The sequence below is a fragment of the Columba livia genome, chromosome 1 (genome assembly GCF_036013475.1).
Source record: "Columba livia isolate bColLiv1 breed racing homer chromosome 1, bColLiv1.pat.W.v2, whole genome shotgun sequence".
NCBI classification, from domain to species: domain Eukaryota; kingdom Metazoa; phylum Chordata; class Aves; order Columbiformes; family Columbidae; genus Columba; species Columba livia.
The window spans coordinates 207,758,266-207,785,804 of NC_088602.1; the positions used below are offsets into that span (position 1 = coordinate 207,758,266).

Here is a 27,539-nt window from a genome sequence, read left to right on the forward strand (position 1 = left end):
TGGGGCGGGGAAGGACCAGCTTCCCCACCTACAGCCATGGGGAGGGAGAGGTGCCTCTGATGGAGCCACCTGCTGAGGTTGGGAAGTAAAGGATGCAAGATATGGGACAAAAAGGGATGGCTCTGACCATCCAACATCCAGATGGGCTCCAGCACCGCTACACACAAGTCAGAGAGGTCCCAGCACCTGGGACATGGGCACTGCCAGGGTCCCTAGGGTCCCCCTTGGGTGGCCACCAAGCCCCAACACTGAACTAGCATCCTCCTGCTCTGACCTCTGAGCTCCAGGTGGAGCACAGGGCAGACCAGATAGCTCTGACCTTATGGCGGTTGACCTCCATGCAAGGAGTCTCCTTGCCACAGCATCCCCAAACCAGCACCACCACCTCCCACCCTACAGAACGGCACTCTGGTAGCCACACAGAGCTGTGGGCACACCAGGAGAAAAAAGAGAAAAATCCTACAAAGGCAGGAGATGCTGGGCAAGGTGTTGAGTCCAGGCTCTGCCAGACACTTGGGAGACCTGGAAGAAGTCACCTTCTCCATCCACGGCTCCATTCCCTGTTTGGGTGTGCAGTTAACTGCACAGGTGAGAGTTAAAGACCAGGGAGGAGTTTCCCTGGGCCAGCATTAATCTGGGCAAATGGGCACATGCAATAGTCCTCTTCCCTCAGAAAACCGTCAACCAACCACATCTTTGCAGAGCAAGAACCCATCTGATGCTCCAGTCCTCTACCAGCACTCTGAGCATCTAAGCTGAGCAATCATCTCATGTGCAACCTGGGCGCCCTCGCTGCTGGATGACCATAGGGGACAGGAGGGGGACAACCAAGGGATGGCTCTGAGGAAAAGCAACACTCACCTCTGGTCGTTCCCTATGGGTGTTGACGGCTTCGATGTTCAGCGAGATGGACTCCACCCGGCAGCCTGCAGAAAGGAGCACAAGGAGACAAAGAGGCCATCAGCAAACCCAAGGGGTACAGGATGCTATGAAGTGCTCCACCCCAGACCCTGGTTCTTGTCCCAGAGGCAGCTTGGATTCAAGAGGATGTACAAGTCAAACCCCTTGGTGTGTTTAATAGAAAGACCCCACTTACCATAGGCCACCGGGGTCAGCTTCAACACTGTGTGAAGGGGACATTTCAGGTAGGGCATTTCATCTGCAGAGAAAGCAAAGCAGGGGGGGTTCATAGAACCATAGAATTGTTTGGGTTGGAAGGGACCTTTAAAGTTCATCTAGTCCAACCCCTGCCACAAGCAGGGACATCTTTACCCAGCTCAGGTTCCTCAGAGCCCCATCCAGCCTGGCCTGGGATGTCTCCAGGGATGGTTCATCCACCACCTCTCTGGGCAACTTGGGCCAGGCTTTCACCACCCTCAGTGTAAAAAATGTCTTCCTCATTTCCAGCCTGAATCTCCCCTCCTTTAGTTTCAAACAATCAACCCTCATCCTATCGCAACAGGTCTTGCTAAGAAGTCTGTCCCCATCTTTCTTATTGGCCACTTTTAAGTACGGAAAGGCCACAATAACGTCTACCCAGAGCCTTCTCCAGGCTGAACACCCGCAGCTCTCTCTGCCTGTCCTACGCTCTCCCCAATAAGCAGGCTCAAACATTCTCAGCAACTAAGGCCATCCCACACCAAAGAGATGCATGCTCCAGGCCCTGCATGGACCTGAACGCATCTCTTATCTCCTCAGACCTGTCTATCATCCCTCCTCCATCAGGATCAATCCACTTCCCAGCGACAGGGAGCTCACCTGCACTCTTGTCCAGGAAGTATGCCAGGAGACAGCGCATGACAGCCTGATGACAGATCACAAGGACGTTCTCTTGCCTCTCCAGCTCCATGATGACCGGCTCCAGGCGCTGCACCAGATCTTGGTAGGACTGAAACAGAAGAAGGGAAGGGAGATATGGCATAGAATGAGGAAAACAAGCACCTCACAGGAAACAGCGTTCCTTGTCTTGTTCCATCTATTGATTTCATGCCCTTGACTAAACTAAACCAACATAATTACTGTTAAAAACAAGCAAAGTTCAACAAAGCCTCATCTTCAGGTTACTCTAGAAAGTAGCTACTTCTGGTCAGAGGAGAAAGAAGTCATTCTACTAGTTTGCTGTCAAGTCAGAGGGACTATCATTAAGCGATATGTTTCTTAATGAGACCTTCACTACCACAGTTTCACAACAACTCAATGCAAAAGGTAAATGGGAGTCCTGACTTTTCCTGATTCTAGTTTCTTGGAACACTTGCTGTTCCTCTGCTGAGAGTAGAGGACAGCATGGAGACAAGAAGAATGCCACGTTTAAAGTAAGAGTCACATCTCTGAAGGTCTCTTTTGCAGACCTACCTCCCCAGACGGATAGCGGTAATAATATTTATCCTGATCACGTAAAACAAATTCATCTGGATGCTGCTCTCTGATTTCTTCATATGTCATTTCTTCACACACACCCTGGCAGAAAAGGACATCCATGAGGTTAATGGACATGCTCAAGTCAAAAAGCATCAGCACATCCAACATGCCAAACCTTCTCTAAAGCAATCATCTACAACCCTGAGTAGTCAGCTACAGAGCGTTTCCAAGTAAAATTATTATTTTTAATCTACTAATTCGAGACAACAGCTTGAGGCATCTGCACAAGGTAGTCCTAAGATCAGAAGCCAAGTTGTGAGTACTGCAGCAGAAAATGTACCTTTTCCCACTCTGTGGGAAAATTTCCCCTCAAAAAGCGATATTTAGGCAAAAGTGAAAAAGGCTGGTGCTATGACCCTCTCTGCCAAGCAGGGATCAGCATGGCCCAGCTGTTCATATTGCAATCAAAGATACTTACAGCGTCTATTTCATTGAGTGCCTTCCACTGCTCGTAAGGCAGTTGGAGAGCTTCTGCCGTCTGGATTGTCCTCTTTAGTTGGCTGGTCCAGACTTTGAGGTCCTTCAGGTTCTGCTCCTCAACAAACTTGTTCAGTGCAAATGCAAACTGTTGGACATAAAAAAAGATTGATTCCTAATCCACAGCTTCCCAATGGGCCTTATCCCCTGCTTCCCAGTAAATGTTGCCTTCTCCAGAACCTCTTTTGCCTTCCAGAGGCAGTTGTGTTGGCCTTCTGCTCTGAAGAAGAGCAGCCACACATGCATTGATCCCCAGAAGCTACAAGGGCTATGAGAACAGGGAGAAAGCAGCAACCTAATGCCATCAAGGAACAATGTCAGCATTCAAGAAACAGCACAACCTGGGCTCTGCTATAATGCTGTGGAAGATCCTTGGCCACTCATAACCACAGCTCTGCTTGTCATAGAGCTAAACTGATGTATCCTGTAGCCCTTTATATTAGTCACACCTAAAATTAATCCATTTGGACTTCAAAATGGTCTGGCAAGCCAAATTAGCTATTAACCCTGCCTGAAGCAGCACGTTTGACGATGTCTTTGAAGAATCAGGGAGCGATCTGAAAGCACCCTCAGAATTGGCCATCCCTTCTGAAGGACGACAGCAGTCCTACATTTCAACCTGCCTATGCAAGGTCTGAAAGAACTCTGTGAAGATACTCAACCCTTTCTCTCCTAGAGATTTCTGATGCCCAACTTTTTAACCTCTAACTACATGAATGCCTACATGCAATGTAGATGGCTGGAAAGTCTTGTTTTGAGGCCATGCCTGAGCCCAAATTTAACCTATATATGGATCCTCTGAGCACCCCACCTGTCATTAAATATACACATAACCCAGTGCACAGCATCTGCTAAAGCAAATCACCCCTAGAAGCCACAGGGGACTATTCCCTTCCCCCTTACCTTCTTGCCCCTGTTGGAGAGGCCCGAGTCACCTCCAATCTTCCCCTTGAGGTTGAACTCGCTCTCACCATGCCGACAGAGATAAATGGTACGAGGCTGGACATGAATGTTCATCAGGTAGTAAACGATTCTGCTCTGGATGTGATCCTGAACCCTGTTGACCAAGAACCGCCGGCCAACGTCGATGACTTTGATGAGAGAAAGCTCCCTAGGAAAAGCACAGCAAAGATGAGGGGGTTGTCAGCGGGGAAAGCAGAAAGAAAGAAACACCATTCTTGAAAAAGAGCCTTGTGAGGTATCTCAGTCAACATAATCACCCAGCTAAAACGATTTCTTGCAGGCTATTTTCAGCTGGAAACCAACAGGTAGCGGTCATTCATAAAGAGCTAAGTAACACCACTGTAATCGCCACTCCTCCTTGCAGCAGTAAAGAGGATTAAATGAGACTAGCAGGGAGCACATTCCTTGCCAGGACAGGGATAATCCATGCAGGGCACATGGAGGTAACCTGTGAGCAGTAGAAAGCCTGGGAGGTGCCTGCATGGTTATACAGGACAGCAAAGGTCTTCCCAGGGCATGCAACTAGGTGGAAACCACAGGGCTTGCTCAACTTTGTGGTTTGAGCCTGTTCAAGCAATCCCTTCCTTTAACTGACAAAAGCATCTCAGAAATACTCAAACCAAACCCTTTGCATTTAGACCTGCAGAACTAGCATCTCTGATCCCAGAAGAGCCTGGAAAGGTTTCAGTGCCCGGTTGCCTGGCACTGAATTGGGGAAAATCAACATTTTCAGGGAAGAAGCTGAATGCATGACAAGGTTTGGCCATATATTTTTCTAGCACAGTCATGTATTTGAAGACAAAATAAAATACAGCTCCATACTTCATTACTCCTCTTCTGGGAGAAGACAGGCATTCAAGACAGTTCAGAAGTGAAAAGTCTCTTACCGGTCATAGTCATCAGGGTCGAGTGGCTGGTAGCTGGCCTGGTAACAATTGATCCTCTTCATGAAGTCCTCCATGGCATCGGTTGAATTACGGTCCCGGTAATCGGGGCTGGACAATTTTACTTCCTGCAGCAGGAGAGAAAACATGACGCAAGGAGAGGTTAGGAAGCTCTCCAAAGCAGACCATACTAATCTCAGATTTCAAAGTCCTGCCAAGATTCAACTATCAGCTGAGCAACTTCTTGGTCATCACTTATCATAAGACAAAAGAAGCAAACGAGACCCAAAGGTAAGCACAACATGCAAAAATCTGGTATAAAGCATTTCATGACCAGTATAAATACAAGTCCACTCCTGTTCTCCCAAGAGCTGGGGAAGCATCTCACCACCCAACATCCTAGTTTGTTTGAGTGAATAAAGCTCCCAGGAGGTTGTGGTTAACATTGCTGTCCACCATCTGAGGCAGCAGGGTAACAATATTGAACCTGTTTCTGTGGATTATTTGCTACAAGCTACTGGGCTGAAAGATGCTAGAAATAGGCAATGTGAATTATCCAGAGCTCTCATGGACTAAGTTCTGCCTAAACTACTCTAATAGGCTGTTCTTCCTCTGACCCTCCCCTGCTGCAACTTGAGGCTGTTTCCTCTTGCCCTATCACTTGCTATGTAGGAAAAAAGACCAACACCCTCCTATGCTACAACTTCCTTTCAGGTAGTTGTAGACAGCGATAAGGTCTCTCCCTCAGCTCCTGTTCTCCAGGCTGAACAGCCCTTCTCACAGACTTTGAGTATCCTGTGACACATTCCCAGACACGATAAAACGGCTCACAAAGTTCAGATGTACAACTGGAGATAAGGCTGGAGCAGAGCTCAGCTGAGGACAGGACACGTTCATTCAAGTTAATCATGCATAGATAGACCAATTAATATCTACCTGCCCTAGCCATACTTAATGGGAAAGAACTTCTGCTGGTGGGAAATCAAAGATCCAGCAGTTCCCAAAGGAGCCAGGAAATAATGTTTTATGCTTGTCCCAGACAAGACTTCAGCTAGCAGCAAGAAATCTCTAAGCTGAACTGCTATTCTTCTCAAAGCAGATCCAAACAGATTTTGGGAAGATGCATGTGGCTGAAGACACCAAGCCAGACTGCTCTCCAACTCGTCGCTTCCAAAAAGTGGTACTTCGAAGAGGTCACGAAAGCATCTTCAATACATTTCTCCCCTTGATGTCAAGTTACAGGTAAACAGAAATGCAGTGAGCATGGAAGAGAACCAGGGAAAGGCTACAGCAACTTCTATTTTCATTACCTCCAGGTGGCCCTGGGTCCTGGGAGATAACAGCCCCTTTCTCATCCCAGGCCAAATACATCATAATCCCCTAATCCTCAACCAACCCCATCAAGACATTCTGATAAGAAACTGACTGAGAACATGTGGAAAATACTTCACAAGAGAAAACAAAAGCAAAATGTTTCCATGCTTACCATAACATTGCTGGCAACTACCGTGGGATCATTGCAGACAGATTCAATAAAGAACACCTGCAAAGCAAGACAAAGCTCACCTGAAGACCAGCAATAAGGTTTGTAGCATTCAACCAGCTCCTTGCTCAACCCAACTTCCTCCCTCCTTGACTGGAGAGATCTCCCACTATCCCACTCCCATCCTTTCCTTCTCCAGAGCTCAGAATTAGGAACAAGGGAAGTTTCATATTTTTGATCAAACCCTGATGGTACCAACCTTGAACCCATTTTCTTTGGCAAAATTTAGGATCATCCCTCTCCTCTCCCGTGTGGTATTGGTGGCATCAAAAACCTTTGAAAGCAAAGATTTCTATTAGCACCAGGAGTGCCTGGTTTCCTCCTGAGCCCTTCCCTCAGAGAAGGGACTGCAGAGCAAACTGCACAGAGCACAGCGCCTTCAGGACCAGGACTGCTGCCAAATCCTGCGGAGCACACCGCCGAGCTTACCGCGATCTGGCCAGCCTCCTCCGTCAGGTACAGCTTGACGTCCCTCAAGGCAGCCAGGGCACATTGCCTGCAAAAGAGGTGAGAAACGTGTTGTCCTGACGTCCTCAGAGGATGCTCACAGCAGCCAGTGCATTGACCTCCACAATAGAAGGCAGGCTTTGCAGCTCATCCTCATCACCTCCTCCCTCTCTCAGGGAGATTTATGAAGGACACAGCCTGTTAACAATACAAGAGCCACACATGCCAAGCAGCATGCTGGTCTTCACAGCAGAGGCAATGGTAGATAGAACCATAAAATCATTTTGGTTGGAAGAGATCCTCAAGATCACAAGTTCAACCATTAATCCAACACTGGCACTAAACCATGTGCTTAAGAACATGATCTATGCATCTTTTTAAACCCCTTCAGGGATGGTGACTCCACCAATGCCCTGGGCAGCCTGTTCCAATGCCCAACAGCCCTTTCCAGGAAGAAATTGTTCCTAATACCCAATCTAAACCTCCCTTAGTGCAAGGGAGGCCATTTCCTTTCATCCTATTGCTTGTTACTTTGGAGAACAGAGCAATCACCCCTCCTCACTACAACCTCCTTTCAGGTTGTTGTAGAGAGCAAGAATGTCTCCCCTCAGCCTCCTTTTTTCCAGGCTAAATGAAGAAGATAAAGAAGCAAAGGCCAAACCTCATGGCAGACCTCATACCCTACATCACTGAGCCTGAAGGTAAGTTTAGGGTACCACTGATGGAAGACGCGTTGGTGACCCTGATGCTACCAAGCCCGTCCAGCTTCAATTTTCTGCTCTTGGTGCCCAAGTCAGGCCCTCCTTGGGCAGGCAGTGAAAATTCAAGCTAGAGCACAGCCTTTCTCTTCATTACCCCTAAAAGAAGCTGCGTAACCATGCTGCCAGCCATAGGCTTTGTCTCCCATCTGAGACCCAAGTGCAAGCACAGACATAATGCCCACACTTACCTCCTGACTTTCATGGCCTCCTCATTGTCGGGGCGGAAGAAGTCATAGGAGCTGTAATGCTTCACCGCCTCGCGGCGATATTCCCCCACGTTGAAAACTGTGTGGAAAAGGCAAAGACCATCAAAACCAGGAGCAGGCATTAGCACAGATCAGCTGTGGAGTTTCTGCAGATAATGCTTTCTAGCAACAGGCCAAGAAGTGACATCTGTAGAGCAAAACTCTCAGAGACCTCTCTTGGTCTTCAAAGTGAAGGAGAACCTGGACTGCAGCAGAAGCCACAGGAAGATGTTAATATTTGGCACATGGGATTTTGGAAAGATTCTCCACAATGTTCCACCCTGAGGGCATTGGGCATCTAGAGCAACTCCTGAGAACCAGACCTCATGTTTTCCTCAGGCAGTCAGTAGAAGCCTCACCTTTTGTTGGGACACCAATCCAGTTGAGGTAGCGAGTCAGCTTCTTGGAGATGTAGGTCTTCCCACGGGCTGGGAGGCCAACCATCACTATCACGGTGGGGGAATTGGCAAGCTGCGGCCCACAAGCTATGAGGAAGAGGAGAAAGAACAACATGAGCAGCCGTTAATCTTCTAACATGTCTTGTACCAACCCTACAAGGCACCAACCCTATAAAGCACCAACCCTACAAAGCACTTGCTCTTAGAATTATAAAGTAGTTTGGGTTGGAAGGGATCTTCCAAGGTCATCTAGTCCAACTTCACTGCAATGACCTGGGACATCTTCAACTAGATCAGGTTGCTCCTGGCCCAGCCTTCCCATAAGTCTGTCAGCAGCTAGAGGAAAGCCACTGTTCTCCATGCACCATCATCTCTGCATCCCTCTCATGAGCTGAGACAACCAAAACCTTGAGCAGGCAAATCCACTGACTCATTTTCACAATGGGATCTGCTGAACGAACACATGTCAGAAGAGATGCCATGGTAGGTGGTTCCAAGGCTGCCCACTGGTGAGACACAACTGCCCCAGCTAAGCCACACTGACCCAAATTCCCCTTGGTGCAACCCAAACAAGGGAACAGGAGTCACAGCCTGACAGCCATGGCAAGGAGAAGGCTGCAAAGCAGGCAAGGAACCAGCAGCTGCCCCAGGCTCCCTGCAGAACCTCTGTGCCTCAGTTTCCCCACTTGGAAAAACAAAACAGAACAACAACAAGGCAAACACAACCTTCCATTTCCATGGTTTGGCTGATTGTGTGAAAACCTTGAGGACACCCAAGGACTTGACCTGCACCTGCAAAGAGCACCTTCCAAAACCTTTTGCTAGTTTTTTAGCTGATATACATGCAACCAACTAACTGTTTTGTCTGAAGACAAGCAGGGAAAAAGGACTACAGAACGTATTAGCTTTTGAATGCTGGTTGTAAGTGTGACTTATCCCTTTTTATTCATAAACCTGTTTTAAGCTGGGTGGGGTTTTTTTGTTGTTGTAAAGAGAGCCCATGTCTGGAAATAAATCCAGAGGCATCACTTAGTGATGACTTGGCAAGTGAAGAGAAACTCCTCACCACTTCACCCAAATGGCATGGCCAAAACACAGACAAATCAGCTGCAAAGCTGCCCAGGTGAATCGCTTCTCCCCTCATTCATCCTTTAGAAAGTAAATTCCTGGTTGAGTTCAGAGGAAATTGCTGAGCTCGCAGGATTGGGAAAGCAGTTCGGGATTATTTTTAGTCCTCCACAGCCTGGTCCCAGCATCACAGGATGTGTCTGTACCATCTGGACCACATGGAGCATGTAACGTGGCAGCATCCCTGTCCCATGGCACCATCCCTGCTCCTCTCCAGGGTTTGCTCTGCAGAATTGCTTCTCACATGCTGCTGCACACAGAAAAGGCCCAGGCACAAAGCCAAGCGCTTTAAAATATGGGAAAGGAAGATCTTAACGATGCCTAATGGAATTTGGATTAACCTGACACACCAAGAGCCCTCCCAGCAAAGGCAGAGACCAGCCCCGATAGGCGAGACCTGCCGGGGGATTTCTCAGCCACCCTTCAATCCACCCAGGGAGGCCAGAGACCTCATGGGAAAGGAATGCAGGGAGTGAGAGGCTGGTGGCAGACATAAAAAAACACAGCTTAATTACGGTCTGGGCAGAGAGCTCTGCCTGCCTGTCCCCACAGGTGGGACCAGGTGATGGCAGCAGAGCAGTTTGGGGGGGATGCAAGGGGCTCCCCAGGGATGGGTGGTGTGTTAAGGTAGATTTTCCTCAGCAAAGATGTGGGAAGGGCAAACAAACCGAGAGAGAGATGAGACCAAGAAAGCGTGCGAAGCATATGGAATTTTCCTCCCACCCTAATAAAGTAAGAAAATCCAACAGCCAAAGAAACTGAATTAAGGTCACAAGGAAGAATTACAGCACTGGTGACCAGAAGGGCAGTGAAGAGCCACCCATCAGGTGCTTGACCATCTCACCAAAGCAGACTCAGCAAGCAAGACATGAGAAAACTACCTAAAAAGGGTTTGTTGTTTTTTTTCCTTCCCCTAAATATTCCACATTCCTCACATTTGCCCCCTTTGTGTGACCTCCATCCCCAGTGCCACATTTCAAAAGCCCAGACCAGCTCCCACTAATTTCAGCAGCAAGTGCTGATTTCACACACTGGGATACCAAAGCAGCTGTGCAACATATCCAGAAAAATATATTTTTTTCCTCTCTAACAGTCCCACATCCTCAACCAGACCATGGGTGCAAATCTTTTTTTTGCACAATAAACAACCACACATTAAATAAAGGGACGTGGAAAGGAATAAGGCCCTACCTGCCAGCAAACAAGACGTGGGGCCATTAAAACAATAGCTCTTCAAGAGGATGGGGACAATACTGGGACTGTTCATGTCTGTCTGGCTCCAGACAGCTGAGACGGTTCCAGAGCTGATGGACACATGGGTGTAGCAGGAGTCAAACACCTGTATCTGAGGAATCTCCCCCAAATTTGGTTTGCTGCCAAAGGAAAGATCCAGTTTCCCCTTGGACCATGAAAAAGTATCTGTTGACAGACCTGGGAAGCACCTGCAAAAACACCAGGGCATCAACCGTGCAGCTTTTTATCAGGAACCTGAGCCCAAACCCAGCTAAATCACAAAAGCTTCCAGGAAACTTTACATCAGGGATGTAACAGAAACCAGTGTTTTGCTCCCAGGGCTTCACAAAGACCTAATTCATCATTTCTTTTCACCGCTGCTGAAAAGCCAGTCAGTGACTCCAGTGCATATTCATTACTCGTTATCAACATCTATGCGGGTAAGTCAAGGTCGGTGATGACTTTCAAAAGGTTCAGTCAGGATATTGATAAGTAGCTCATCACATGTGCCTTCTGTCTGCTAGAAAGTCAGTCTAGTGCTTCATCAGAGTGGGTGGAAGGAAGAAAACAAAGGGAAGAAAATTTGCTTCTATAAAAGGTTAGATAAAATAGCCACTTCCCCATTTCAGGTGTTTTTACTGTCTGCTCATGAGAAGTGCTACCACAAGCCTGCTGCTCCTGCAAGCCCACCCCACGTGTTGCACCTTCACCTCAACATTCCCCTTTTCCAGCTTCTTCCCATTGCAATTCCCTGACACCCTCACAGACGGACCAGGAACACGTTTTTGCGCTGCTTATCACATACACGCGTGTAGAACTGATACCACCCCGCTGACGTGTGACCTGTGGTTTTTGCATGCATGTCGCCGACGTATTTTCACATACCCTCGCCTGCCGAGCCGGAACGATGAGAGAGAGAAAGGCAGCAGCATCCCCTTTCATCCCGAGCATCCCCCACCCGAGCCCCCTCCCCTCGCCTGGCTCTGCCCATCCAGCCGCCTGCGACGACTTGACTTTCCCAGCCCCTACGTGAGACGTGCGGCTTGACAGCAATTTAATGGATCGCCGTCAAAAGGCCAGATGAAGGCATCGCTTCGCATCCATTCAAGCCTCCCGTTGACGAGGAAGCGGACAATCGGGCTAATTATTTCAACACGCGGGAAGCAGCCAAGCGGGAGCTTTCCAAGGATGCTCCCAGGGATGCTCCTGCTCCCTCCTCCCTGCCGGGGACCACATCAGCCTCACGTCTCTCTTTTACCTCCACTCCCACATGGATTTGTGGCTCTGCTCTTTGTTGCTGCTGAGGAATTACTAGCACCTCAAGTTTAAAATAGCCACCTCGAGTTTAAAAAAAAAAAAAAAAAAAAAAAAAAAAAAAAAAAGCACAATAACACCCTTCTCATAGCACCTCATTTCCACCGTGAGAAAAAATAATTAGAAGCCACATTATGGTATTAATAAGCCCCTTGCTGCCTTAATATTATGTCAGGTTTCTCTTCCGCCAAGCAGGAATTTCTCTCCTCCAAGAAACCAGGTGAATAAAGGCGCAAAAAAAGATGCTCTACGCATACACGAGGGACTTCTTTCAAAGGTGTCAGTCCTTGAGAAAAATCAGATTAAACCGATACATCTGCAAAGCATTAAGCCAGGAGATATTTTGTCCCACTAAAAGCCAAACCCTGTGGCAACCCAGATGTTCAGCCTGTTGCTAAAAGCCCATTTCCTCGGCAGCTTCTGCTGCAGAATTACCCTTGCTAAGCACAGGCTGCATGTGCAAACATCTGCCACAGGGTTCAGACATCCCTTGCTACGTGCCTGACCCATAGCCGTGGGGCAACAACATGTGGCAAATTCACAGGGTATATTATTTATTTTTTAAAGGGAGAACTTTCCGGTCAAGGGAAATAAATGTCTGAAGGGACTTAAAAAAAAAGCCTGCTCAAGAAAAGCATCGGAAAGACTGATTCACCCAACTGCCCAAGCCACTTCCATCCCTCGCCAGGCTGCAAAGTGCCACCTCCTCCATCCTGGCTCTCCGTCCTGCTTATTTAGAGTTATGTGGAGTTGCACAACTGGCAGGTTGTCAGTGTAGCTGTCGGGCGAGCTAAAAGAGCTGCCTCTTGAGCTTTGGCATTGTATTATGATTCATTATTTGGTTTATAGTAACACCGGGATGACCCAAGCATTTTTTGGTTTGTTTTTTAAGCACGAAAGTTGGTTTTAAACACTCAGGATGCTTTGAAAATGGGGGAAATCACTGCAGAAATTTCAGCATTGAATTCTGCCCTCCCTCCACGTGCCTTCTATCACAGCACAGGGTAAAGTGATAAAGTACAAACAGCTGCTGATTTTTCATTTTCAAAATCCATTGCCCTCATCCTGCCTGTCCCCCCCCCTACAAAATATTTAATAATTCACTAATAAATCTCAGATCAAGGTGCGAGACACCCTGAAAATCCCAGCTGAGCTGGTACCCAGGCGCCAAAGTTAGTAACCTGCTCCCTTCCCTTTTAATCCCAAGGCTGGAGGCGGGAAGGGAGGGGGTGGGGGGTGAAACTGGGACACGCGTGTCTCAACCCCCATTCTCCACGGGGCCGGGGAGCTGCCATGTGATGGTTACACCTTCCTCCAGCTCCTAAGGCTGGGAGTGAGTCACAGGATGGCAGCGGGTGGGATGCGGCCACCGGGATGATGCTGGAGGAGGAAGGAGGGGGATGCTGCATGGATATTATGGGAAAAGGCGTAGTAAAGAGCACCCCCCGGGGTAAGCAGGAGGAAGGGGGGGGCTGTTTCTTCCCATCCCACCCCACCCCGCAGGGATGCTGCGGTGCCCGTACTCACAGCGGCGGGGCAGAGCCGGCCGGTTGTCATTGGGAAGCCAAATCTTCTGGATGCGGCTTTGCGTCAGCTCCATGGGCATTTTTAAAACAAAGGTCTTTTTGCGCTCCGCGTCCACCTTGGTGCGTTTGCGGGGGGGCAGGGAGGAGAAAAAAAAATAGGAAGGAAGGGGGGGCCGAATAATTTTAAAAAAGGCTTTTTGTTGCAGTCGTCGCTGTGCGGGGTGGTTGGAACAAGCGGCTGCGGCGCTTTCGGATGCTTCTCAGAGCCTCGTTAAGGCTTTACGGCGGAGGAAGGGGAGGAGGAAGAGGAGGGACGGGGCTTCAGGGCACAAAAGCCGGCAGAAAGAGCCGCTGCGTGCTCGGAGGGAAGTGAGGGCGAGTCCTGCCGCTTAATTTTGCTATAAATCTGGATGCAAGAAAAAAAACTTCAAAAAAAAATCCCGTTTATTTTGCAAAAAGATATAAAAAGGAGGAAAAATCTCAAGGCGAGGCAGCTGGGGAAGGGCTGGCCCTGCCCGGCTCTTGGCTGCTGCAGGGAACCGGCGCCGCTGCTCTCGCTGCTCCTTCTCCTTCCCCTCGCTGCGCTGCGACGAGTCCGCACCGGCAGCCGCCGCCTATTTCTATCCCGACAGGGCCGGCCGGGCGCCGGCGGCTCCCGCCCTCCGGGGCGGGGGGGAGGAGGAGGATGGAGGATGGAGGGAGGAGCGGAGCGGGGGATGCGGTTCGGCTCGGGCCGCGCTGCCGCCTGCCGCCCGCCCACCGCACTGCAGCGGGGACAAAGGAGGCGCCGCTGGGACCGGGGAGCCTTTGTTCTGCAAGGGGGGGTGGTGGAGGGGACCAGCGCTCAGTGTGTGTTCAACGGGGGGGGGGGGTGTGCGTGGTGGGGGTGCACAAGCCAAAAAAGAGCTTGAATGAAATATATTAAAAACTGAAAGGTGTAAAAATAAAATAGATAAAAAATAAAACGTAAAACCCAATGAATATATATGTAACATAAAATATATCAAATATAGAAAACATAAAATATAGAAAACAAAGATGTAAAAACATTAAATATAGAAAACGTTAAAAATAGAAAAAATAAAAAAATAAAATCCGCTATTATAAGCCAATAAAAATAATGAAGTAATAGAAAAAAAATTAGAAAATAAAAAAGCAAATGGTAAAGTAAAATTAAAATACACCAAAAAAAAAAAAAGGAAAATTGCAATAATTAAGCAATGCAAATTAAGAAAATAACATCATAAAGTAAAATGAAAATAAAAAGTAAAAAAAAACTAAAAATAGAAAACTAGCAAAGGAAAATTAAAAGTGAAAGCAAAAAATAAAAGTTAAAAAAATTAAAAAGAAATAAAACAAAAATAAGTACAAATAAAAAATCTTAAAAAGACAACAAGTTAAAATAAAAAACCCACAAACTGACTAAACCGAGGTGGCAAGGCGGGTGTTGCAGGCGCCCCCTCGCACCCCCTCGCCGGGGGCTCTGGCAGCGGCTCCCCCCGGGCCGGGGGCGGGTCGGGGGGCGGCGGGGGCCGGGGTCTGCGCTCCGGCACGTCGCTCACGTCGCACATGGCTCTGCCGGGCCGGGCCGGGGCCGCCTCCCCCGGCGGGGATGCCCTGGCTGAGGTGGCGGCTCCGCCTCCGCCCGCGGCCACCGCTCCGCTCCGCCCCGCTCCGCGGACGCGCAAAACGCGCGGGCGGGCGCCCCGGCGGCGGATCAGACCGTTCCGTCCCACCACCCCCCCGGTGAGCCTCGGTCCCTCCCCGCAAAAAGTGGCTTTCGTGGGGGGGGTGTGAAGCGACAGCAGCGCTGGGGATGCTCTGCAGGGAAGTCTCACTCTCAAAGGGGCATGATCATATTATTTTGTCATTTTTATTATTTTATTCTTATTATTTATTATTATATTTAATATTCCCCTTTTTATTATTTTCTAACGCGTTGTATTATATTATTCTTCATAATTTCATAGAATCATCATAGAATCATTTCAGTTGGAAGAGACCCTCAGGATCATCGAGTCCAACCACAACTTAGGTCTAGCACTAAACCATGTCCCTAAGAACCTCATCTATGCGTCTTTCAAACCCCTCCAGGGATGGTGACTCCACCACTGCCCTGGAAAGCCTGTTCCAATGCCCAACAACCCTTTCCGGGAAGAGTTGTTTCCCAATATCTAATCTGAACCTCCTCTGGTGCAACTTGAGGCCATTTCCTATTGTCACATCACCTGTTCCTTGGGAGAAGAAACCAACACTCTCCATGCTCCAACCTCCTCGCAGGTAGTTGCAAGAAGGTCTCCCCTCAGCTCCTGTTCTCCAGGCTGAACCCCCCCCGGTCCCTCAACCACTCCCATCACACTCGTGACTAAACTTTTAACTTCTTATTCTGTGACTTCCATTTTATTATCATTATTATTATTAATCTAGTGGCCCTGTTCCTGCAAGTTACCTTTCCCCCTAAAATCAGGCCGTGAAAATCAGCCTAGCAATAATAACTACCCCCAAACACTGAAATTTCCCAGCATTGAAGGGTTGGGAACATCCAGGGGACATTCAGAAAAACCCCTTTGGAGACACTGAAGCCCCACATGTGCAGGTGCTCACACCCCCTCACTCCCATCTCCAGCTATGGGGTAAAAGAGGAAATATTACAATACATTGTAGCTGGGAAGGTTGTAGATAGAGGTGGGAGCATCTGCTTGGATGGGGTTTAATAAAGCAAATTTTGCTTGAAAATTTAAAGCTAAATAAGGAGCATCTTGCATACTTAAAGTGTTCAATAGCCTTTTTAAATTTTAATATGTAGGGCATTTGCCTCCTCTGGAAGCAAAGGCTTGTATTTTTATAACATATCTAGAAAGAATGTATTTTTGGCTACCTCCTTACATGGAGTCAAGAGGGATGGAGTAAAAAATGCACAATTTCTCCTTCTCCTATGCAGGAAAAAAAATTCACTGAAAAAAAAAAGCAGCTACTATGAGGGAGCTGGAAAAGAGCCAAAGATTTGGGTGTGGGATGGGAGAGAGTAAAAGCAATGAGCGCTTTGGCTGGTAAAGGTGGGGATGGGGGTCAGACACAACAGTGCTCCCTGGACCACCACGCACAAAATCCATCCTTGGGAAGAGACAGGAGTTGTTTTGGGTTTTTTTTCCAAAATCCCAGACATTTTTCCATGGAGGGCAATGAAAATTTGGTTCCTGGCTAAAACGCAAGTCAGAAGAAGGAAGAAAATTCACATGATGTTGCAGGGCGAGGAATCTGGGCATCTCCCTTCCTCCTGCAGCTCGGCTCTCCTCCATCCCTCTCCTCCGCTTCAAAAATCACCACCCCCACGATATCAAAAGGAACCCGAAAGCAAAAACCCCGCATGAATTAAAATCACAGTCACTTCAAATTAGATCCACCTAGTAATTCTTGGCTTAAAAACTCCTCAAATAACTGGAGCGGAAAGCTTCAACTCCTAAATAAATGGCCTGGTTTTCAAAGGCACGAGCGCCCAGCTGCTCCAAGCGAGGTCAGCTGGAAGGAGCATCATTACTATTTATAAGGCACTTTTTTGCTGCAGGGACAGGGTGGCGAGCAGGACAGCACTAGGTGCACCAAGAGGGTTTATTTCCCACTCTCTATGTAAAAGCAGAGCTCCCTATAAATAGAGCCCGGGCCGGTAAATAAGCTGTCGCTCGCAGCTGCTGTGAAAGGAGCCCACAGGGTGCTTAGCTCAGCATTTTTTTGAGAAATCAAAACACCGTCGGGGCCAAATGCTGTTAGTAAGAGGAATGTCAACTTGCTGAGAGCCACCGTGGGCACGGTGTGCCATGGGATGCCCAGCGATGCTGTCCTGCATCCTCTGCTTTGCCGGGTGATGGAAGATGCGGAGGGAGGAATAAATCACCTGGTGTTCACTGGAGATGCTGCCTTACCTACCCCATCGCAGGAATCTGCAGGGATTTAATAAATGCAAAGGGACAGGGGTATAAATGTAACGCCAGGGCTTGATATCTGAAGGCCCTGATGGTAGATGGGGAAAAAATTACCTCGAGCAACCAAGGGATGGAGGTGGCAGGTCCAGAGGGGTGGAAGAGGGCAGAGCAAAGGAGGGGATTCTGGCACAAAATGGTGAAAATATGTGGTTTTGTGAGGATGGGATACCTATCTCTTACAGGTATGCAGGCTCAGGTTTTCTCTGAAACACCAAAACCCCCCAATTCCCCCTTTTATTTCTCACCCAATGGACCTAGCAACCTGCCCCAAACAGTGGAATTAGGTTGTGAATACAGCCCAAAAATAACAATCCTGGATTAAAATCCCCATCCTCTTTGGAAGAACCTACCAGTACCAAGGGGCCACCAGCCACCCTCCCCTGGCACCCTTCTCCTGGCACTAAAATGCAACAGCAGTGATTGCTCCTGCAAGCCCCAACTCTGACTAAGCCATGATTCATCCTCCTCTTTTTTCTTATTCTTTTTTTTGTTTCTTTGCCTCTAAAGGCAACAAGAAAGGACAATACAAGTTACATTCATGTCTACATTCCAGCATGAACCATCTCCTTAGGATGTGGCATGGAGGGGACAGTGTGCGTGGTACCCAGTGGGATCTGAGTCGCGAGGTCCAACCCTGCACCCCAGCAACCCTTTGCACAGTTAAAATTTGGAAGTGGTGGTTGGGATCTGTGCATAGATCCCCGTATAGATACAGCCATGCGTGTGCTCAGTTAACAGCAGGGCAGCTTGACCCACAGCAATTTCCAGCACAACCTCAAGTTTACCAGCCAGGGACATGGGCACAAACAATCCTCCATACCCTGGGAGGGAGGTTGCTGTTGGGCAGCAGCTGCCCAAATTCTTGTTGGTGCATTAACAACACCCTCTTGCAACAGAGAAAATTATCCCTCTGGGCTGACCAAGGGGCATTTATACACTTATTAAAAAAAAAAAAAAAAAATAAATAAACAAGTTTAATGCTTTGCACTTTAGAAAAAATCAGCGGGATCCTGGTGAAGCCAAGAAAATTGTTTGCAATGTCTTAGAGGAATTGGGTGCTTTCAAACAGGGCAGGGCTGAATCCAAGGGGTTGCCTCCTTCTCTTGCCCACTGGATACTGAGCTGTTTTTGCTGCTGATGGTGTTTTCTTTGCAGGGGTTTGAAGTTTGCAAAAGCTGCTGAGGGTTAAGCTTACAGAGAAGAGGGTTTGCAAAAGGCCGATAAAAGATGTTTGGGTTTGGCAAGGCAGCTGGAGTTCATGGTCCTTTGTGTTTGCACTTTCCAATCACCCCCTCGCCCCTTGCAGGTATTTTGATTACAAGAATAAATAAACGAGGAGTGAATTGCCTGTATCATGCGGATATCACCACTCCCTCTTCCCATTTCACATTCTGCCTCATCCCACCCAAGCCCTGCTGCCTCGGGGGACCATGATGAGCCCCCACATCAGCCCCTGTAACACATCAGGGTTTTTCTGCTGTGGAAAAGAGCTTTTTCCTTCCTCATTTCTTGCCTTTCACCTCCCCTGCCCTCACAATCACACACTTCCCTCCTCAACAGCATCAAACCTGCAGCATCAACCCCACCGCTGGCCAAAGAGGAACAGAAATTGGGCAAAATCATTTCTTCACGATATAATTTCAAGGCAGGGTTTCCTGCCGTGATGACGGGCTGCTGCTCAGCACAGGACTTGCAGTCCCATACCCTGAAATCAGAGGAGAGCTCCCGGGTCTGCAACTGGGAGGGCTGAACCCTGCCCGGGGTGCAAGATGGGGGCAAGTCAGGGAACATCCCGTGCTTGGGGCTGCCCCTGATCCATCCCGCAAACACGGGAGAAATACACCCGTTCCCCCAGCTGGGGACAAGCCGTCCAGTTTTTGAAATTATTGCGCACTGTAACCAGACCCTGTGTGCTCACAAAACATCTTCCTTCCCCGATCGTCAGAAATTCAGCTCGTTGCTAGATGCCAAGTGGTGAAATACCAGCAGAGCGAGCGCCGAGGGCTGCGGCACGCGTGCCTTTGGGCGCAGCTTTTCTTAAAAATAGCTGCAAGCAGAGAAGGGGAAAATTCAAAGGGGTGCAGTCTCAGACGCAAGTGCTGAGCCCGAGAGGGGGAAATCCCCACAGAGTCACAGGGCATTGCTCAGCCCTGCAGTATCAGCACCAAACACTGTGCCGGGAGCTGATCTGGTCTTTACCAGTGGCCAAGAGGCAGGAAAAGCCACCAAGGGGTTGAAGAAATGCACGAGGCCACTTTTCACAGAATCACAGAATCGACTGGGTTGGAAAAGACTTCAGAGATCATCAAGTCTAACCCTTGGTCCAACTTCAGTCCACTGACTAGATCATGGCAGTAAGTGCCATGTCCAATCTCAGTTTAAACACCTCCAGGGCCGGTGAGTCCAGCACCTCCCTGGGCAGCCATTCCAATGCCTGACCACTCTCTCTGTAAAGAATTGCTTTCTAATATCCAGCCTAAATTTCCCCTGGCAGAGTTGAAGCCCATGCCCCCTTGTCCTATTGCTGACTGCCTGGGAGAAGAGACCAATCCCCACCTGGCTATAACTTCCCTTCAGGTAGTTCTAGAGAGTGCTGAGCTCACCTCTAAGCCTCCTCTTCTCCAGACTAAGCAAGCCCAGCTCCCTCAGCCTCTCCCCATAGGTCTTGTGCTCACACACTGCCAACACTAAAGCAACAAGCAGCAAAAATCAGCGCATGACCTTGCTTGCAACAGTGGGTACTACCCAGGCGGTTCAAAAAAGAATAATTTCAGTGTCCACTGGCAAAAATTAGGCTTCCTATAGTTTTCTTTAAGTGCTTTTTGGTTGTGTTCAACCAAGAACCTGTCCAGAAAGCTTGGGGACCTGCTTGCTTTTGCTCAGCCCATTGCTCTGAGCTCCCCTGTGTGTTGTCACCATCACACTCAGTTCAACGCAGAAACCTGCCCCAGGTCCTCTGTCATGCTATGCCATCAACCTTGCTAAAAGCAATTTATTTTTTTGTAATTCCTTTTCATTTAGAAGCCCTTCAAGCAGCAGGATGAGAGTTCAAACATCATAGTTTCTTTTGGCCTGGCAGATTTGTGCCCTAATGAGAGGAGTTTGGTTATAACCAGGTGAGTTAAAGGTAGATAGGAAAGGAATTGGGAGAGCTGTGAGCACATTGCATGGCCAAGATAAACATGAGTGTCGAGGGTTTGGTTGCAGGGTGACAATAAAACCCTGGCAAATGTATTGTTGACCTCCTCTCCCCTCGCTTTCCCCTTTGGCCCTCCCTCTCCCCCTTTCCCACTCAGGACAGGCGATCGGGAGGGAAAGAAGGACAGAGAGGAGAGAGTTGGAAAAATTAAAACTATTTTACTAATGCTACTAATAAGAGTAGAGAAAATAATACAAAATATACAAAACCAATCTTGAAAGTCTCAGCAACTGCAGAGCCGGCACCTGGAGTCCTGGACTGGACTCTGCAGCCAACCGGAGCTGGATTCAGTCTGTTACTAGGCCTCAGTTCGCAGGGACGACTAGCAAGATCCTCTCCTAATGTCAGCCATAGGCAGAAGGGACGAAGAAGGGCAAAGAGGGGTGAAATCCTCGTGATCTCCCACTTTTATATGAAGTATTCACATGAATGGCATGTTATACACCGTTGGTCAGTTTCTTGGTCACCTGTTTCTCGTTGCCCCTCTCGCGAGATGTGAATCTGTCCTTATCAATAAGTTAACATTCCATTGCTATATTTACCAAAACATGTATCTGGTTCTCCAGGAAAATGCAGCTAATATGAAGCTTTAGCTAACAGGCAAATTCACTAAAAGAGAAACTTGTTTTTTAACAAAACCTGGGGAAGAACGAAGGATGAGGGCTAGGATTTAAACTCACTTCCCCAAATTAAAAGGAAAATCAGCCAAAGATCCCTCCATCATCCCCAGAGAGAGGTGGGTGCCCCTGACTGTGCTCAGGTTTTGGAAGATCCTTGGGAAAACCCAATAAAGCTCAAGGGGAGGTATAAGATGGGTGTCCGGTGACCCCAAAAGAGCCTCCCAGATGGATCTCCTTATTTAAAATTCCAGGAAAGGAGTTTAATTCTGTAATTCTCAAAAAAAAAAATACATTTAGAAATAACATTCTGAACCTGCAACAACCATTGGAACAGGGACATTTCTCAACGCTGGCAAGTCTGCTCAGAAACGGGTCCAGGAGGATTGAGCAACGTCCTGTGAAAGTTCCTGACCTTACAAGACTAGTGCAAAACAAAACTCACCCCATACATGGAGTAAATCGTAAAGATAATTGACTCCATAGGTTGCAGAGACAAATACGTGTTTTTAAAAGTGGTTACAGGGTAATTGGATGGCAAGAGGTTGGGGGTATTACAGTCTCGGGAATCTGATACCAGTTCTGCTTGAAATGAAATCTGGCTGCAAAATTTCAGGCTTGGGCCCAACAGAAGGGGTCAAAGGGTGAGTATCGGTCAGAGAGCCAAAATTCAGGTCTTGGCACTTGTCAGTGAGTCCAAGAAGCCAATATTCACGTTAGGCTGACGCTGGGTTGTGCCTCCTACTCCCAGGTACTTTAGTTACATCAAAGGAACACCTCCCCATTTACCCTGTGATTTTAGGGTGCAGAACATCCCCACTGTAAAAGTTCTGGGATTTGGTCTAAGGTGTAAATCCCCTGATGTTAAACTTGACTTTAGGTTACCTTGTCCCTAAGCAAGATGCCACAACCACCTGGGACAAGGCACCGATCCAGCATGAAAATCCTACTGGTCTGAAAGAAAAAGTGTGTTTGCTGGGTTACTCTGTCCCAGCTGCCTGATCAGATGTTAATATTACCCATCCTGCTGGCATATGTTACCATAGTGGATAAATCAGCAGAAATACCATGTGCTCACACCTCATCCAGACCTAATTTGTGCTGGAAAGTGATGCAGAGAGGTGGAGATCCAGCGGGAAGGAGATAAAGTACCTCCGAGCACAGATTGTCAGAGGAGCCCTTTCCATGGGGGTGCCCAGTGGTTGAAGCTGATTGTGCTCATGAAGAGCTAAATTCCCAGTTAATGGTGCATTTGGGATGCAGCTGTCCTGCTCTCTTGCCTGCAGGGCCACAGTGATGGATATGAAACCCCCTAGAGATAAGTCTATTCAACCCTTTGAAGGCGGAAGATGCTCTCCCTTTGGAAATCACAGCCTGTCGTTATCCCCTGGACTTTGCTATTGAACTATTTCCTAACGTCTTATTAACACCCAGCTTTCATTAAGGGCCTGGATCGTTATCTCATCATTGCAGGTTATTAAATCACAGCACCGCAGAGGCTGTGGCTTTGATTCTGGGGCTGACTCATCTCATGATGATGCAACAAGCCCAGGCCAGTGACAACCTCACCATTGCCATAGTGACCATGAGGCTTCTGAAGAGTTGCAAGCAATCATAGAATCATAGAATCATTTTGGTTGGAAGAGACCCTTAAGATCATTGAGTCCAACTACAACCTAAATCTAGCACTAACCCATGCCCCTAAGAACCTCATCTCCACATCTTTTAAACCCCTCCAGGGATGGTGACTCCACTACTGCCCTGGGGAGCCTGTTCCAGTGCTTTACAACCCTTTCTGGAAAGAAATGTTCCCTAATATCCAATCTGAGCCTTCAAGCCAGGTACCTGCTGGGGAATCTCTTCAAAGCAGTGCAAGAAGCTACAACACAAAGGTCTCAGGAAGAAAACATGGTGGTTTGTATTCCTGCTGATTGAGGAGGAGGAGGCTCTTGTAGGCAGCAGCATGCACCAGATTAATCATAGCTGAGGAGAAAGGATATTTTTTTATCACTACTGTCAAACCCTGCTAATAGCAGTTTAGCTCGTGATATGGGGCTTTTGATCAAAAGGTGATAAAATGCCCTGTTATGAAGCAGCATCCCAGGAGGATCTGCATCATCTGGGAGGCTTGGATGGAAGTGTTCCCTGGGGGATGCTGAGCAGGAAGGATGCGTGGAAGGCCCCCGTGGCTCCTGCTGTGTTTGCCTCCATCCACAGCAAAGCCGTGGGCAGTATTTGTGAAGGATTTATGTCACTTTGGGTGTCTACAAAGAGCCAGTCACCTTTGATCGCTTCTACCGTCCATAGAGAGAAATGTGTGCTCCTAGAGCAATTCACCTGCTCTGCTGTTGTCATTAATTGCAAACCAGGCTGAGATGTGTTCTGGAGTTTCCTGTAGCACATTGAGAGACCTCACTGCTGTCTACGTCCAAAGTCATATGACACACATCTCGGTGCACTCCAGCATGAGGTGACCCAAAACACAATTCCTTATTGAATCCAGACTCCCATACAGGGAAAAAGAGCAATGCTTTGATGAGGAGATGCATTTCGAAACTGCGTACGTGCAGAGAATCTTTCCACCCACGCCCTTGTGAGCACGTCTGCCATATCGACAACCTGCTCATCCCTGCTCCATCGCAGGGCTGGGACAATACAGGCAATGGCAGGTGACGGTTGCCCAACAATGTCCTACACACCTCAACGCCATCCAAGAAGAACCACTTTTGGGACAAACACCACTCTTTGGATTGAGCCGTCTTTTGGATCAACCTCTCCAAGGGTTCACTTCTCTGGTCTACTGATGGAAACCACAATGCATCAAGAGGTGAGGTCTAAATGTCAGACTTCTCCAGACTGCTGCCATGGGCTTTTAAACCTGAGACCCACAGGGACTGCTTTTAGAATGTACGTGAAAGACTATTAAGAGGAAAAGCGTATGGTCAATAGGTTGAAATTTAAAATAGTAAGTTTTACAACTACACTGAAAAATGCTCAGGCACCAACCAAATGAAAAGCCATCATGAGATGGCAAAGATTTCCGAATTCTCTGCACCAAGAACGACAGTGATCAAGAGCTAAAAGACTGATTGAGGCTCTGCCTGTCGCACAGCAGACACCTCAAGGTGGTAGGTTTGTTGGGTTTTTTTTCAGCTGCAGGATTCAGTCTGAATTTCCATATGTTTCTCTGGAGCTCCCCATAGGCAAAGCCTCCTCCAGGTAACCTTTCAGATCTCTGATTTCCTAACAACTCTCCTAACCAATTTTTGGAGCCAAATCGCTGGAATCAGATCACACGGATTGCTGGAATGCACAAGTTAAATAACCAGTTTTCCTTATCAGGATTTTCTTAAATATTTTTTCTGCTTATGGAGCAAAGATTTCCATTTATCTAATTCCTAGCAGATGTTTTTAATTTGTGCATTTTGTTTAGCCTTTTCCATGCCATGGAGACCTGACTGGGATAAAAAACAAAACAAAACAAAAAAAGGCTAAATTGTCCAAAAATAGCTAGAGAATTTGTTTCTTCTTCCCCTGACATTTTCCAATTAGACACAAAAAATATTAAAGGGAAATTTCTCTGGGCTTTTGGGACAAGCTGAAACAATATGGGGAGCTTGCTGCCAACATATTTTCTCAAATGCATTTACATTTTCCAGCCCACCATGACAAGCTGTTAACAGCACCTTGGGAAAAAAAAAATATCAGCTGAATGTTTAGATTCCTGCCCTGGAGTTTAACATATAGTAGCAAATGGGTGTTTGGGTAGCTGGCAGTTTGGAAGGGCTCATGAAGGAAGATGCTGTGCTCATAGCACCGGGGAGTGCCCCAGTTTCCTCCCAAAACAACTGCTGCTACTTGAGCAAAGAGCCCGAGCCATGAGGGGACGGCACAGATGGAAGCACATGTTGGACATTGACCATGAGTCATCCCCACTCAATACAACTTGTATTGCATCTACTTCAGTATTTCTGGCAACACCACTCATCAGGGAATCACAGCATAAGGCTGGACATGAGGAAGAAAGTTCTTACAGTGAGGGTGGTGAAACACTGGCCCAGGTTGCCCAGAGAGATGGTGGATGCCCCATCCCTGGAGACATCCCAGGCCAGGCTGGACGGGGATCTGAGCAACTTGAGCTGGTGAAGATGTCCCTGCTCATGGCAGAGGCTGGACTAGATGAGCTTTGAAGGTCCCTTCCAACCCAAACTATTCTATGATAAACTCCATGAATCAAGTAGAGTTCAATTTTGTTGTCTGGCTCCTTGAAAACTAAACAAATGGCTCCAGGAGATGGGCTCACCCCACACGTTCACCCCACCATGCCCATGTGCTGCCCTTCACCACACTGGTGGGTCTGTGCTTCTTCGCTTCCACGTCTCCAGGGCTGACACCTGCAGCGACGGCAAGGTCAGAGTGAGGGTTTCACATTTCCCAGCCTGGCTGTTTACCCAGCGCTCGGGCTGAATTAAAACAACTGCTAGAGAGTGGCCTGAGTCAACAAGAGATCTGACGGACACCTGACTCCTGGGCAGGCTCTCCTGCCAACTTCCCAATAAAGAAAGAAAGCTGGGCTCAGGATCAAGGCATGACCTTCTTTCACTTCATGTTGTGCATTTATTGCCTGAGTTTGGATAATCCAAGGTATCTCAGTGATGGGCACATTGTTCCCCACTATTTGGTGAAGGCTCTGGCAATGTCTCATGGGTCAGATGGGTACTTATAGAATCATAGAATCATTTTTGTTGGAAGAGACCCTCAAGATCTTCGAGTCCAACCATTAACCTAACTCTGACACTAAACCATGTCCATAAGAACCTCATCTATGTGTCTTTCAAACCCCTCCACAGATGGTGACTCCACCACTGCCCTGGGCAGCCTGTTCCAATGCCTGACAACCCTGTTGGACGTTTTTTCTAATATCCAATCTAAACCTCTCCTGGCACAACTTGAGGCCATTTTCTCTCATCCTATCACTTGTTCCTGGGGAGCAAAGCCCGACCCCCCTGGCTCCAAGCTCCTTTCAGGCAGTTCAGAGATCAGAAGGTCTCCCCTCAGCTCCTGTTCTCCAGCTGAACCCCCCAGGTCCCTCAGCCGCTCCCATCACACTTGTGCTCCAGCCCCTTCCCCAGCTCCATTCCCTTCTCTCAACTCTCTCCAGCACCTCAAGGCCTTTCTTGTCATGAGGGCCCCAAAACTGAACACAGGATTCGAGAGCCAATGTGAGCTCCAGTCTGTATCCATTGGGATACTGAGACCCACAGAGGTTTATCTGGACAAAGCGCACAGCATTTCCCACACCTGCCAGCTATGCACAAGCAAGGTCTTCCTGCGGCTGTGGCTAATGGGGTCCCATCAGTGTGGGTTTGGGGTGAAGGCAAGGGTGGTCAGAGGGTCACAGTAGCTGCATTCCCCCGTATCAGCCTGGAGAAGAAAACGTTTCATGGGGACCTTATTGCAGCCTTTCAGTGCTTAAAAGGGGCTGATAAGAAGGATGAGGACAGACTTTTTAGCAGGGCCTGTTGCAATAGTACAAGAGGCAATGGTTTTCAACTAAAGGAGGGTAGATTCAGGCTGGACATGAGGAAGAAATTTTTTTCAGTGAGGGTGGTGAGACCCTGACCCAGGTTTCCCAGGGAGGTGGTGGGTGAAACATCCCTGGAGACATCCCAGGCCAGGCAGGACAGGGCTCTGAGCAACCTGAGATGGTGAAGATGTCCCTGCTCATGGCAGGGGTGGCACTGGATGAGCTTTGAAGATCCCTTCCAACCCAAACTATTCAATGATTCTGTATTTACAGAACATAGTCTGAGCTCGGATGCATTCCATGTCCGCTCCCTGTCCTATCTTGTACACAGATGCTCATTCCAGAGGTGACCAGTGAAACAGCCCCATGTAGGACCTGATCCGTCCCTGCACACCTGGACAAGCACAGCTCCCTCGGACGCGTGCAGCAGCACACGCAACCGCCTCCCTCCCTGGCAGCCTGCGCCACTGCTGCCTTCAGATGCTACTAAAAAATCTGGTCCTTTTGCATTCAGGCAGAGTCAGTCATCGGCAAAACGGGGTGACTAAGACTCGGTGCTGGCACACACCAGGCTCATCCCACGCTGCCTTGCCTTGTTCGCAGCTGGGCCGTTAGCTGCCAAGGCCACCCAGCTCCACCACTGCAAGCACCGCATGGTAGGACATCCAAAGCCAAGACAGAAAAGGCAGCCACAGGGTTTTGAAAATTTCCACAGCTAAACCATACCCAAAGTATACCTCTTCCCACCTGTGTGTCCTCCACTGAGAACTTGCCCAAATTGCTGCCATTGCAACAGCCATAAAACCTTTAATGGTTTATTAATTTGCTCTCCTATTTACAGCACCAGTGAGTTTGACCTAGGTTAGTTTCTGAGCAACT

The 27,539-nt window shown here is 48.2% G+C and overlaps 1 protein-coding gene across 5 annotated transcripts in view; it reads right to left on the reverse strand.

Moving 5' to 3' along the window:
• PFKFB3 (6-phosphofructo-2-kinase/fructose-2,6-biphosphatase 3) overlaps positions 1–27,539 on the reverse strand; it is a 47,021-nt gene that overhangs the window by 7,867 nt on the left and 11,615 nt on the right. For 2 of the 5 annotated variants that reach the window (XM_021281589.2, XM_005514088.4), the window contains exons 1-13: positions 13,339–13,964; positions 8,098–8,223; positions 7,682–7,778; positions 6,715–6,781; positions 6,485–6,559; positions 6,229–6,285; positions 4,746–4,870; positions 3,799–4,006; positions 2,837–2,983; positions 2,353–2,457; positions 1,759–1,888; positions 1,097–1,159; positions 862–926 (exon numbers count right to left, since the gene is read on the reverse strand). In XM_021281589.2, coding sequence (XP_021137264.1) covers positions 862–926; positions 1,097–1,159; positions 1,759–1,888; positions 2,353–2,457; positions 2,837–2,983; positions 3,799–4,006; positions 4,746–4,870; positions 6,229–6,285; positions 6,485–6,559; positions 6,715–6,781; positions 7,682–7,778; positions 8,098–8,223; positions 13,339–13,417 — 1,344 coding nt within the window. In that variant the 5' untranslated portion in view covers positions 13,418–13,964. Of the gene's footprint in view, positions 1–861; positions 927–1,096; positions 1,160–1,758; positions 1,889–2,352; positions 2,458–2,836; positions 2,984–3,798; positions 4,007–4,745; positions 4,871–6,228; positions 6,286–6,484; positions 6,560–6,714; positions 6,782–7,681; positions 7,779–8,097; positions 8,224–13,338; positions 13,965–27,539 lie in introns of those variants that run through there. The other 3 variants (XM_021281592.2, XM_065049301.1, XM_065049302.1) reach the window with 2 other exon arrangements.